Source organism: Notechis scutatus, chromosome 2 (genome assembly GCF_049901735.1).
Source record: "Notechis scutatus isolate UNSWTSFEM ecotype Mainland chromosome 2, rNotScu1.2, whole genome shotgun sequence".
NCBI lineage: Eukaryota > Metazoa > Chordata > Lepidosauria > Squamata > Elapidae > Notechis > Notechis scutatus.
The window spans coordinates 267,771,053-267,784,294 of NC_142010.1; the positions used below are offsets into that span (position 1 = coordinate 267,771,053).

The window sequence follows — 13,242 nt, forward strand, 5'->3', positions numbered from 1 at the left end:
GGTGGAGCGTGGCAGCCGTGGTCACAGGGGCCTAAATGGTGTCGCAGGCAGAGGAGCAGCGCCGCCGCCGAGCAGTAGCCACGGCCTCCTCGCAAGGTGGATGCGCCCTGAACCCGGCAGGGGGAAACTCAGAGGCGGATAGTGGAGTCGGAAGGGGCCGGACTCTGGCTGATGCCCAGGAAGGTTTCTTTCCCGGACTTTTCCGCTCTCCTCTGCCCGTCAGTTTATCCTCCAAGGAAGGACCAGAGGCTCAAGACAGCACAGCCGGCTCGAAGGACCGTTCACCTGGTTTGCTGTCTGGATTGTTTCCATTCAGTTCAGGGGAAAACCCACCTCCGGGGAAGGTGGAGAAGCCGCACCTGAGCTTTCTGGGTGGTTTGGGGCAGATCTTTGAAAAGAATGCGGAGGAGACTAATTCCAAAGTGGGGGGCTCTCCAGTGGCGCCCCAAACTCAAGAAGGCACCAAGGACCAAGAGGGCGCAGGCAGCTTCCTCAAGAACCTCTTGCACCAGGCGAAAGAGAAGGTGGAAGAGAGAGTGGCCCAAGCGGCCCAGGTGGAGGCCGGGCTGCCTGGCACAGGCGAGGAATCCATTGCCCTCCAGGCAGCATCCGTCCCTCTGAGCAGCCCCCAGAAGAAGACACACTTATCAACAAAACCAGCCCTTTCCAGGAACAACACAGAGCCTCGTGTTCCTCCAGGGCTTCCCCATGAAAACCTGGGGGGGCTTCTCAGATCTTCCTCACGGAATGCCGACTTGCTCAACTGGCCAGGAGAACCTCCTCCTTTTGAGGAAACCAGGAGTGGGTTCCCCTTGGAGAGGGACTACAACCCCAGGGGTGACCCAGCAAAGACGGTCCAGGCGTCCCTGCCTCTTTATTACGTTTTAAACCGGAATCCCGTCTCCTGGGATGAGGTCCTGACCTGGTCGGAATCTAGCAATGCAGGAATGGATTTGTGTAAAAGGGATGGGAGTGCCAGTCCAGGGGACTGGAGACCTAGTGAGAAGTTTGATCCGGCAGCGATCGATTTTAATGTCGTGTCGCTTGGACCACCCGATTTTTGCCTGGGGGAAAATGAAACGTGGGCAGCTCCTTATTTGAATGGAAGTCTGTCTCCACACCAGTTCAACTGCATTTTGGAAGACGGGCCGATAGATTTAAGCCGTTCATCTGCTTATGGCACTAATATGTGGACCCTAATTGATCAGGAGGCCCTGTACATGGAAGACCCTTGGCTGCTGGGCCACTGCCCGGAGTCCCTGGACTGGCTGGTGCCTCTGCTGCAGGGAGTGTGGTGGCCGTCGGAAGACGGTGATTATGGTTACTACATATACACTGATGGTCAGTATGTTTACTCCCTACTCACTGATTCTACCGGGCAGTTTGTCTACATCTGCACCTCCGATATTTACCCTCATCCAGACAGCTGGGAGGACAGTGACCTGGAGGGCTCTTGGCAAAGGGTTGTGTCGGAAGGAGACCTGGTTTCCGTTTGCGGCTTCAAAGTGCCCCTGGAAGATGAGTTATTCTGGTTGGATGAAGAGGAAGAGTGGGAGGGTTATTTTGTAAACAAGCCTCTTGATTTGTCTGTAGCTTTTCAAAGAAGGGACAAGTTTATGAACGTAGAAACCTTTTCCCAAGTGTTGGAGGAATCGGCTTACCACCAGAAAGAGAAGCCTTTGGACTTCTCAGGGTACGGGATTCTGCAACGCGATAAAGGGGCCTTTAGGCCTGAGGAGAAGAGGGAAGGGTCTGCAGAAGACGCGTCCTTTGACCTCCGGCCACATTTCAGGATGGCCCCTGGCGGGGGGCTAAAGGAGGAATTCCAAGCCAAGTCGCTGGATGTGGCTCCTAGGACGAGCATTTCTGAAAGCCAACAAGCCAAACCTTCTGGCCTTCAAATCTTTAAAGCTGCCCCCAAGTCTGACCTCCCACCTGTGTCCCTTGCGGAAGCAGAGACAGCCAAAGAAGATGAGAAGGGCCCAAGCAACAAGGTCTTCTCCTCTTGGCTTTCTGCCTTGGGTGGGCTGATGGGCCAGGGCTCAGGGAAGGACGTCGAGATGCTGGAGGATGCGGCAGAGAAGGACCAGGGCCCACGCTTGAGGTTTCCTGCCACACCTGGAACACCAGCCAGGAAGAAGGGAGAAGCTCAGCCAGAGCCCCTGCCTGTTTCCACTGCCCAAGAAGAGGCTGCGGTTGCCCTGCCTCCCACCCAGAACAGGGCTCCCCTGCGCAGATCCGCCTCCCCATTCAGCCGGGGTCTCACTTCCGACACAGTCGCCCAGCCGGACATCAATGCCAAGGCAGCTGCAGGGTCCCTGGGAGAGCCTGAAAACACGTGGCCAGCCCTGAGCCAAATAGCTGCTAAGGCCAAGGAGACCCTTTCTAAGAGTGACCTCAAAACAGGGGGTCCCGGAGAAGGCCCCCTGGCCCCTGCAGAACCAGGACTCCTCGGTCTCTTGAAGATGCAGGGAAGCAAGCCTCCATCGCAACCTCGGCCAACCTCTCAGCCCCATCAGGTGAAAAGTGAGACCCAGGGCCAGGCAGAGCCCCCGGGGGCCCCGTCCTTCTTCGGCTCCATCAGAGGCTTTTTCACCAAGGAGCCAGCCCCCTCCCCATCTGACAGCCCCTTCCCAGCCCTGAGCAACGGGCAAGTAGCCCAGGCACTGGCTCAGGAACCCAGTATGGGTCCTGCGTCTGAGGTGGGTGTCTCTTCAGAGCCACCTGGGGCAGGTGGGGCCAAGGAGGGCCTCTTCCCTAAGGAGCAGCCCCCCCAAAAGGCCAGAGAGAAATCGGCCAGGGTCAAGGAAGCGCCTCCTGCAGAGGCTGAGCAGGCAGCCAACTCACTCACAAGCCCTGCAATGGGGCGGCACAGCCCACCCCCAGAAGAGGGAGGCCTGCTCAGGAGCCTCTCTGGGTTGCTGGGGGACTCGGCAGCAAGGAAGTCCAGTTCCTTGAGCTCCAGCTGGTTCTCCTTGTTGGACAAAGGGCAGCCGGGAGCCTCGCCTGATAAGGTCCAGCCAGAGGCGGCCAGGCAGCCCCCTGAGGAACCGGGGCCCAGACTCCCCTTTGGCTTGTCCCAAGCTGCCCCTCCAAAGCCTCAGCAGACAGCCGGCAGCTGGGCTATTTCCTCCCTTTTCCCTGCCTCCAAGAAAGCCGCTGCCCCGGCCCCAGCGCCTGTGCCCTCCCAGACTGCCAGAGGCCCGGAGCCAGAAGGCTTGTTCAAGATCCCCTTCGCTGGCAAGAAAGGGCTTCCACACAGCTCCAGCTTCTTCCGTTGGGCCGCCTTCTCCCCTGAAGAGCCACCGCCTGCTCCTGACAGAGGTCCCCTCGCCAAGCCACCTCCATGGCAAGGGAAGGAGGAACCGCTCCCGGGGCAATCCGCTTCTGCTGATGCTGGCGTTGGGACGGCCAGGAAACCAGTTGTGGAGGAGAAGGGCCCCATCTCCGGGGTTAGAGACGCTGTGCTGGGCACCCAGGAAGCTGATGGCTTGCAGGACGGGGCGAGGGAAGCCAGCACGCCAGTGGCCGAGAAGGCCAGGGAATGTGCCTTGGGAGGACCCCTTACGGCCAGCCCATCTCTCCAGAATGCAAAGCAAGAAGACCAGCCTGACCCTGCCTGCGAAGGTCCTGGAGTCCCGGAGGAGGGGACTTGCTCCTCTCCAGAAGTCCCAGAGGTTCCGGAATGGTTGCCCCAGAGCCCGACTGAGCGGGAGGAGACGGAGGGCTGTTTGTCTGAGAAGGAAGCCGCCCCCCTTCCAGATGGGAACGAAGCTTTGGAAAACACCGAACCCCCCGGGTCGTCTTCGGATCAGAGGAGAGCTGCTGTCCAAGGCTCGGGCCAGGAGGTGGTGCCGGAGCCCCCGCAAGGACTCGGCCCTCCTTCCCCGGCTGGAGCCCAGCAGGCTCAGGGCCAGGAGCCTCTCCCCAAGGTCCCACTGGAGGGGGAGCTGGACGGGCTGAAGGCGCCCGAAGAAGCTACCAGCAACAAGTCTGTTCTAGATTCCTCCGTGGAGACATTTTCAAGCTTCTTCACCAAAATGAAACCCACGAAAACATTCTCTGACTTTCTGGGCAGCCCACGGCAGGCTCCAGGCACCCCCAATCTGCAGAAGAAGAGTGCCTCCTTTTTAGGCAGCGCATTTCAGCAGGGTGGGCCTCCCTCCTTGTTCACAGGCAGCCTCTTTGGCTTCTCCAAAGGAGCAGCGGAACAGCCTCCTTCGAAAGCTTCCACGCCCTCAAAGCCTCCCCGCGTGGACTCGGAGGCGAAAGGAGCGGCGGGCTCAGTTCCAGGGAAGGAGCCCTCTCCTCCACCCAAGAAAGCAAGGGGGCAAGGAGAGGCCAGGGCTCAGAAGCAGGACCCTCAGGGCAAGAGCCGAGTGTGGGGCCGGAGGAGACCGAGGCCAGAAGCGTCTTGAAGGAGGATGGGCTGTTGAGCCTGGCAGGAGAAGCCCTCCGTGTGGATCTGGAAAGGGAAGCCAGCCGAAAGCCGGACGCTTGCCAAGAGCCGAATGCTCTGGACTCCTTGACCTCAGAGAAGAGCCAAGGCCCCGAAGGGGGGCAGGTGGACCTCCTAACTTCGGATGAAATGAGGGAGGCCGATACGTGCGCCCAAGTTTCCAGCAAGGTAGCGGCAGCAGAATCTGTTGCAATGCTGGAGGAGGCCAAAGCAGCGACGTTGGAAGAGGAGGAGGCTGGGCCTGCTACGCAGAAGCAACTGGATCTGGAACCCCAAACGGGCTCTCCTCTTGGCCAGGAGGGTTGGGGAAACACGCCTGGGCGGGAAGCCGAGGCAGAGGACAACGGGAGCCAGCCGGGCATGGATGAATCGCCAGCCGTAAAGGCGCAAGCCAACATCTGTCCACCAAACGGAGGTGAGAGCCTAGGAGCGGCAGCTGAAACGGCTGGGAAGGAGGAGAGCCCTGATTTGCACCATGAAGGTGCGGACAGCGTCCGTGATGTGAAGCCTCCCCCCGTTGAGCAGGAGGAGGTTCCAGCCCCCAGTGAGAAGCCTCTGGGCGTTGAGGCCTTAGGGGGGGGCCCAGATAAGGAGCCTGCCGGTGGTGCCCCTGCCTCAGAGGCCAACAGCGCCACATCTGTATTCGAGATGTTAAGCAGGCCCCCTTGGCGCAAGTTCGGCTTTGGGTCTTCTAGCAGCAGCAGCATCAAACCGATGGGCTCCTTCTTCTCACCTGCGGCTTGCAAGACCCCCAGGGCTGAGCCAGGTCTCCGGCCCGGCTTGGGCAGCGTTTCTTCCGCTCTGTTTGGCGGAGGAAGCGATGAGAAGGGGGAGAAAACCGGGAGCCTCCAAGAGACGGTGTTCGGCAGGAAGCTGGACTTCTCCCTCCCTTGGCAGAAAGGCCCGAAAGAAAAGGAGGCGAAGAAGGGACCTTCCTCCGGGCAGGGAGCCCCCTGCGATGGCTCCTCCGGTCTGGAGCCCTCGGGCAGCCCTCAGCAGCCGTGGATGGGGGCAGGCCGGCTGGGGGTCCAGTGCCCGAGTCCAGCCCCCCACCCGTGCAGGCGGACAGCTCAGGCGAGACGTTCTTGGGGGCCAGAACTGCTCCTGCTGCGGCCGAGCCTGGCCCAGGCCTGGAACTGGGGGGCCCAGGGCAGGAAGAGGGCCTGAGGGCCGTTCCTGGGGGCCCTCCTGCCCCGACCCTGGAAGAAGAAGAAGGAGAAGGAGAAGAAGAGGGGACATGGCCTCCATCCCTGGTCAAGCAGAGCAGAAGGACGGCGTCACTTGCCCAGAGGAGGAGCCCCATGTTGCTGGGCCTCGGCCGGTGGAGGAGAGCAGCCCACGACCGCCCCTCAAGCGCAGGCCAGTAGCAAAGGCAGCCCATAAATGGAGGCGGCCGGTCCATTTATGGGGCAAGAGCCCCGGTCAGAGGCCTCTGGCCCATCCCTCCGGCCTCCTGCGGCTGCCCGGTCCCTGGCGGGTGGCTGAGGGGGTGACCTTGAGCCCGTCCCTCCCTCCCTTCGTGTGTCCGTCTTTGAACGTGGATTTTGTAAGTCTTTGCAGACCTGAGGGGGGTTTCTGAGAACAGCCCACGGCTCCCACTCGCCAGGGGAGGCCCTACGCAAGGCTCTGCTCTTCTGCCAAGGGCTGAAGGGGGAGACAAAATGGGTTGGGGGTGCGGAGGCTGTTCTTGGGATCCCCCGCCACCCCAGCTGTCACCCCACCTGCTTTTCCTCACGGCTGCCCAGTTGTGTCCATTTGGGAGCGGCCATCAGGGCTGAGCCGTGGCTGTGAGGGGCCGAGGGGGCATCCCGGGGGTCTCTGCTCTTCCCAGAGGGGTTTGGGGGTGGGCGCTGACCGTTTCTGGGCCCACCCACAGCTGCTGGCTGTGCTGCTGGTCTGGGCGTCCGGTTTCTGGCCTCAAGTGGCCCTCGGCCTCCCGGGGCTGTGTGGACGAATCCTGTGGGCCTCCCCAGGCCAGCCCTGCAGTGCTTGGCTCCTGCTCAGCCCCCTCGTCCGATCTCTTCCCCTTCTCCGCTTCCCTCCGCCTGGCTGGCTGTAGCGAGCCTTTGCCAGCCTGGAAAGAATCCAGATTCGTAGACCGTCTGACTAGCCGCCCCCAAACACCATGGTGCACAGCCCTCCCCCCCTGTTGTCCATGGGACTGGCGATTGCTTCTTCCAGCTGGGGGTGAAAGGCGGCTCAGCCCCCCTGGGCTGAGCTGGTCTGCAGGGGGAGCAGAAAGACTGGGGGAGGGGCCTGGGCTCTGTGGGGGAGACGGGAGACCCCCATTATTTCTGGGGTCAGAGGCCCACTGGGGGGAGAAGCTCCAAGCCTGGATGCTCGGCTGAGGTCTGGGAATTGGGGAGCCCTGCAGCTTCCCCTCCAGCAAGTCCCTGATCCCCTCCCCCTTTTTGGGGGTAGCTAGCCCTGCTCCCCGCCCCCTGGCTGCTTCTCCATCCCTTGCCCCCCCCGAGTTCTGCACCCTCACCTGCTCTTTTCTCTCTCCCCCCTCCCCTCCCCTCAACAGTCCTGCCGGCAGTAGCAGGTTCGGCTCCTCCTGCAACCTCACTCCGGGCAGCTCCCAGCTGAGCGAGGTGGAGCAGGGCAGCCCCACCGGCTCAGAGCACGAGGAGGAGGAGGAGAGGAGGAACTCCCGGAAGCCGTGGCCCGACCCTGCCGGACGTCCAGGAGCCCCGAGCCGGCCGGGGGCCGAGTCCGAGGATGGAGAAGAAGAGAAGGCCAAGGAGGACAGGACCCCCAAAGCTGCTCCGGATCCCCCAGGCAGGTGGGAAACTGCGCCTGCCCCACTCGCTCCAGGGAAGGGGCGGCTGTGGACCCCGCGGGCCAAGGGATTTTGGGCCTTTCCTGCCCCCTTGGGACCCTTGAGCCGCCTGGCTTTGCTGGTTGGCTTGGAGCCCCCGGGGGCTGCTCAGCCCTGGAAGCAGCTGAGTGGTTGATGTCATCCCCATGCCCTCCCCCCCCCGGTCCTCCTCGATTCTAGTTTTTATGCAGCATAGCACTATTAATTTTAGTCATTTTTATATTTATCTTTTTCCCGTTCGTAAGGCACCCGAAGTCGCCTTCTGTTGGGGGAGGGGCAGCTCACAAGTCCTTTGGGCTTCCCTTCCCCCTCCAGTTAGAAGGGCAGCTGTGGGCGTCCGGGCAGAGCCCCAGGTGACCCCTGACTGCCCACCTGGCCTGGCCACCTTCCTGGGGATTGTCCCCTTCCCTTGTGGGATACTCCGGAAGAACTCTGCCCCCTCCTCTGCCTGGCGGCCCTTCAAAGGCCCTGCTTCCTCCAGAGAAACACCCAGAAAGCCACCTTCCTCCTCTTCACTTGGCCCACTGCGCAAGCCCCCCCCCCCTCCTGCCCCCTCGCTCCCCTAAAGTATTAGCCCCCCACCTCGTATCCAACGGCTCTGGGTGGTTCCCAACAGAAAGACGTCTTGGAAAAACCATTTAAATCATCCATTGTAAAATAACACGCAAGGCGGGGAAAGGAGGGAGCCGGAGGGGGTGTGGAGGTGGGATTGGATTTGAATTAGCCAACCCCCTCCTGTGGGAAACACCCCCATAGGTACCCCAAAGCCCCCTGGCAGAGCTGGGCCAGGTGTTCCAGAGGGCGGGAGCCGCGGCAGAGGAGACGGCTGTCAAACACAATGGATGTCCCATTCGAATTCTGATGGAGGGAGCGCTGGGCGCCTGGCTCTTGGGCTCAGGAGGGAAAGCCAAGGGCGTCCTGCAGGGAAGGGCTTCTGCCTTGGGGGGGAGCCTTTTGCCCTCCGCCCACCGTGAAACAGAGACGTTGGCTGCCCAGCGGAGCCTCCGGCTGGTCTCGGGGCTTCCCAGGTGAAAAACCGACCGTGGAGCGGAGCCTGGAAAGGGGTGGCATCTTCGTCCCATTGACCGATCATTGCAATCCATATTGTTCTGCACTTTCTGCTGCGCCCACGGTGTAAACACGCAGCCGTGGAAGTGCAAATCCTTCTAATTCCAGTTTTCTCAGTTAAAAAAACAACAACTCAATTTCACGTTTGCTCTTTTTCATTCTTTTTGCGTTCTTTGTTCCTTGCCAGCCTCCTGGATGAAAACGAATCGCTGCTTTTTGCTCCGGCGAGAGCCCGTTGGATCCGAGCTATCACCAAGGTCCGGCTCCAGTTCCAGGAGGTAAAGCCAATTTTTCCCCTCCCTCCGTTTCTTGGCATGAAGAGTCTTGGGGGGGGGAGGGGGGTGTCTTTCTTCGGAGGCTTTTTCGGTGGTCCAAGAAGCCACTTCAGGGCTTGGGAAGCTGGCCGAGACCAGAGGCCTTTCCTCAGCCCCGGGAGGCCCAGCCTGTGTGAAATCCAGTTGCTCCTGAAGGACTGAAACCTCGGAGGGGGCTCCTGCTTTTCAGGGGTGGGATCTGTGTTTCGGGGTGCCCCAGTGGGTCCCAGATATGCAGACAGAACCTGCATGCTTTGGGGCACCCAAGCAAAAGAAGTGCCGGTTTTCTGTATGCCAGGGGCGTCCGTCACTTGAAGGCTTCTGGACTTCAACTCCCAGAATTCCCCAGCCAGCGAAGTCCAGAAGCCTTAAAGGGGCCACGGTTTGACACTCCTGGGGGTAGGGACCCATCTGGGGGATTCCTGAAATGTTTGCTGTGAACTGTGGCCAGGTTTCCTCACGTGGTGCTTCTGTGGCACGCGGATCAAGAATGGGGGGGTCTGTTGTTCGAAGCCCCCAACGCGCTTTGTCCTCCCCCTTTGGAGCTGCACCCGCCTCTTCCTGGGTTGGGCAGTGGAAGAAGGTCTTTTTGTAAAATTGTGTGTCACAAACAGCTTTCACAGCAAGAGTTTTTGTGAGTTTTCTCGGTGACGACTTTGGAAAAATGCCTGGTTTAAATAACAGAGAGAGGATGACCTTTAAGGCACCCAAGGACCCCAAAGGGCTCAGGGGAGACTTGCAAGAGGCTGCTCCCCCCCGCCTAGGAATCACTTTGCTCCAGTCGATCCTGCTCGTTGTTTCGTTTTGCTTCGACCTCTTTGGTGGGGGAGCCGAGAAGCGCTTCTGCCTGAGGGGGCTTCGTGGGCTGGTCCAGCCTGAGGAGAAGGGGGTGCAGGAGGTCGGGCTGGCCAGCTGATGGTGGGGGGATGCTGAGCGGACGCCTCCCTCTGGCCTGACCGGGCAGGAGGCTGGACTTGAGAGGTAAAACCTGGGCCTGGCAGAGATCCCAGTTGTGCCTGCTGGGCTTTGTGGTGGCTTTGCTTCCTCCATGCATATCTGACTTGTAGTCCCTTGCCACCAGACTTCCCTTCCTTGCCTGGTGAAGGGACATTGTGCTAATCTAATGTTTGTCTATCACTGGTTCTCCCCCAGGCCTCTGCCCTGGGGGGCCACAAGTGGCTGCACCCAAATAGGAGGCTCACACAAGACTTGGCCAAGATGTGCTGCCCAGGCTCACACAGCACGCTAAGCCTAAACCATGGTTCTCAGTTGACAGGGAGGTGACCCATGGACTGTGGGGCAGGTGCTGCTGGCAGGGATCCAGCGTTGGCCTCCCCATCTTGGAAACCTCTTGCCTCTCAACTGAAAAGCCTCTGAGGGGCTTGGAGGGGTCCTGGGGCAGGGGGCTTGTCCCAGGTCTGGCAGGGTTGTGGGCAGACTCCAGGTCTCCTCTGATCAATGCTCTGAGACCTGGGACGCTGTTAAAACCTGGCTCTCCCCGCGGGCGTTAAGGCCAGAAGTGGCTCGGTTTGTTGGGCCGAACCCTGCAGGATTGCAGGCGTTGGTTGCATATCAGTTGGCACATCTGGTCACTGCCCAGAGTTATGCACTTAAGAGGACGGCATAAATAAACAAAAAATATGAAAACAATTTGGGGGAGGTTATGCCCCAACTGGGCTTTGGGTGCCCGGAAAGGAGCGAGTTCGGATTGGCGAGGTTCCGTTGTGCCCTAAAGGATGGAGCTCTTGGGCGTCTCTTGGCCGGAGCCGGCATTCAGACCCTCAGCAGAGGGACCCCTTTGCAAGGGAGACGTGCCCAGCCTGCCCCCAGGAGGGGAGGAGGGGGCAATCGGGGGCTGCCCAGGACGAAGAGAAAACGGGAAGAGCCAAGGATTGAGGAGTGAAGAGAGAGAGAGAGAGAGAGCCGTGAGGAGGATTCCTCCGGGAGAAGAGTGTGAAATCAGAACACGGCCCTCCTTCCCCTGGAGCAGAAGAAAGGCCACAGCTGGCCGGAGAGAAGAGGAGGGGGGCCCCCCCAGACCTGCCCCACTTTCAAAGCTGCCTCCTGCAGCCCATCCAGGAACTTGTGGACGGAGAAGAGGTTGCAAGGACACCAAAGAGCCGCTGTCCAGCCAGGCAGCGAGGGGCCCCTCTCCCCTTTGAATGGCTTGCCACGCCCCCACCCCCTGCCTCCCACTTCCCAAGGCTTCGGCCTGGCGATGGAGGAACACTTGGAGCTGATGGGAGGAGAGGTTAGCAGGTAGCCCCTGCACTGCAGGGCGTGTGGCTGAACCACCCCCCACCCCACCCCCGGTCCAATCCCCTGCAGTGCACAGGCAGCCCAACTAGGAATTCTGGGCGTTAAAGTCCACTCGCCTGAAGGCAGCCCAGGCCGAGAGACTCCCTCCCTCCCCTTCTCTTTCAGCCGCTCTCGGCCGCCGCTCTGCCAGGGAGCCCCGTATGGCTTCTGGCCCAGTGGGCTGAATGAGCCACCTCTGCCAGGCACAGGCGGGGGAGGGCAGCGGGCAGTTTGTCTTTGCCCCTCTGCAAGGTTTTCCATCCTCGGGCATTGGGGGCCCTTCGCACTGTGCCATGTGGCATTTCCAACACCCACCTCCCTCCTCCCATTCAGGGAAGACGGGTCTTGTGTAAGGAGGGGAGAGGCCCACCCCTCCTGGTGCCAAGGCCCCTAAGCCGCCTTCCCAGAGGGTGGATTTCCTGGTGGGGGAAGCAGTGCTGGTGGGGAGCCAAGGGGAGCCCCGAGGAACCCCTTCCCCCCCCCAGGGCAGAGTCCCCCAGGGTGGAGGGTGGGGGAGGGGTCGAGGCGTGCCCGGCTGTGGCTTTCTTGCCACTCCTCTAGTTGCGCTCCGGAGCTCTCCAGGTGGCTTCCCAGTGAGGGTGCCCGATGCGATCCAGAGGACAGCCAGAGCCCCTCCCAGGTCGGAAACGGCAACGGGTGGAAGAGCCCAGGGCCGCAGGAGAAGCCCGGCTGGGGCAGCCTCCTTCCGTGCTGCGATGGGGAGGGGGCTCCGGGCCACGCAGGCCAGTGGGCTGAGCCTGGGGGGCAGGGGCGGGAGGCAGAGTCGACCTCGAAGAGACTCAAATCCCAGCCGGACGAACCCAGGCTGGAGAGCAAAGCTCCCCCGCCCCCAATTATGCAATAGCAGCCGGTCCCAGCCCCCTCCCCAGAGCGTGGAGCGTCCGGCCAGAGGGGGCGCTGCTCCGCCAGCTCTCCCCGCCTCCTGCTCTGCCAGCCCACCGGCCCCCTCCTTTCCGGAGAGGCAGCCGTGGCTCCGCTCGGCGGTTCTTGCCTTGCAACAGCTAAGAAGACGGAGGGATTCATTTGTTCCTGGGCAGGGGGGGGGGCAGGCGGGGGAGGGGGAGCTGCTTTGGGCAGCAAGCGAGGCAGCAGCAGCAGCACCTGAGCGCGGCGGTCGCCTCCTCCTCCTCCTCCTCTTCCTGAAGTCCAGCAGGGAGAGAGCATGAAGTTAAGAGCTGCTCGGGAGCCTCCTGGGTGTCGGGCGGGCGGCTGAGTCCCTCCCTCTGAAGGACCCTGAGAGAGAGAGAGAGAGGTAGGGGGCTCTCCTGGGCTCGGACGGGCTGGAGGGGGCAGTTGTGTCCTCCCAGAGATGTGGCCATTGTGGGGGTCTGGGAGCACGAAGGAGCCCCGCACCCAACGGGGCCGGTTGTGCATCGTCTCTGCTGCTGCTGGCGAAGGAGGCGCCTCTCTCTGGTCGCCTGGACTCCCTCGGGGTTCCGAGCACCATCCGGGAAGGTGAGTCCAGGCGGGGAGGGGTGCGGGCCTCCAGCAGGTCAGAGTTCTGGAGGAGCCGCCCGGAGGTCTCCGGGGAGCCCCACCCGTCACCGGAGGAGCTGCGGCTGTGTCTCCAAGGAGGAGCGGCTCCTTCGGGCATCCGCCGAGATCCGCGCCCGTCTTTCCCCGGCTGAGCGTCTGAGGGCTGCGTGGTGGAGAGAGGTGGCTGTTTACTTTTGCTTTTCGCCTGATTCGTGTTGGTTGGTTCTATGCCTAGTTATTCCTGACGTCCACGTGTTCTGGCTTCAAACGAGCATTTCGGAGGGCTTGCTGTCCAGGAGTCCAGTTAATGGCTTTGCCCAGGAACAACCTCCACAAATGCCCGGCAGGGGCTCCCGAACCCGCACAATCCCACGGCAGATCTTTCCAGCCGGTCCTTTGGGGCTTTGTCCGCCCCCCCTCAGGAACCTGAAAGCCCTTCGGTGCTGAAGGGGCTGCCTTGTCCGGGGGGCTTCTCCCCCTTGTGCCTCAAGCAGGGGGCTGCGGGGGCTTCTCTGCCGCAGCTGGGTGAGCAGGCAGGGCCGGGAGAGGAGGCTGGGGCCCCACACGAGGAAGGGTCTCTTGGGGGGCAGCAGGATTCGGCCTCTGGTTTCCCTCCAAGAGGAGGGGGCTTCTTTACAAGGAGGGGCCGTGGCTGCTCTTAGGATCCCCGGCTGCTGGCAAAGACCAGCCCAGATAGGTCACTTCCTCGGACTCTCAGCCCCAGGCCAACTTTGGTGTGTTTCGAATGTTCAGCCGAGCCCCCTGGCAGCCTGGGCAGCCGTTCT

At 61.5% G+C, this 13,242-nt stretch overlaps 1 protein-coding gene across 1 annotated transcript in view; it reads left to right on the forward strand.

Moving 5' to 3' along the window:
• LOC113423532 (uncharacterized) overlaps positions 1 to 13,242 on the forward strand; it is a 113,307-nt gene that overhangs the window by 46,809 nt on the left and 53,256 nt on the right. The window contains 4 exon segments of the mRNA XM_087954243.1: positions 34 to 4,402; positions 4,474 to 5,490; positions 6,987 to 7,244; positions 8,536 to 8,626. Of these exon segments, the coding sequence (XP_087810369.1) occupies positions 34 to 4,402; positions 4,474 to 5,490; positions 6,987 to 7,244; positions 8,536 to 8,626 (5,735 nt within the window).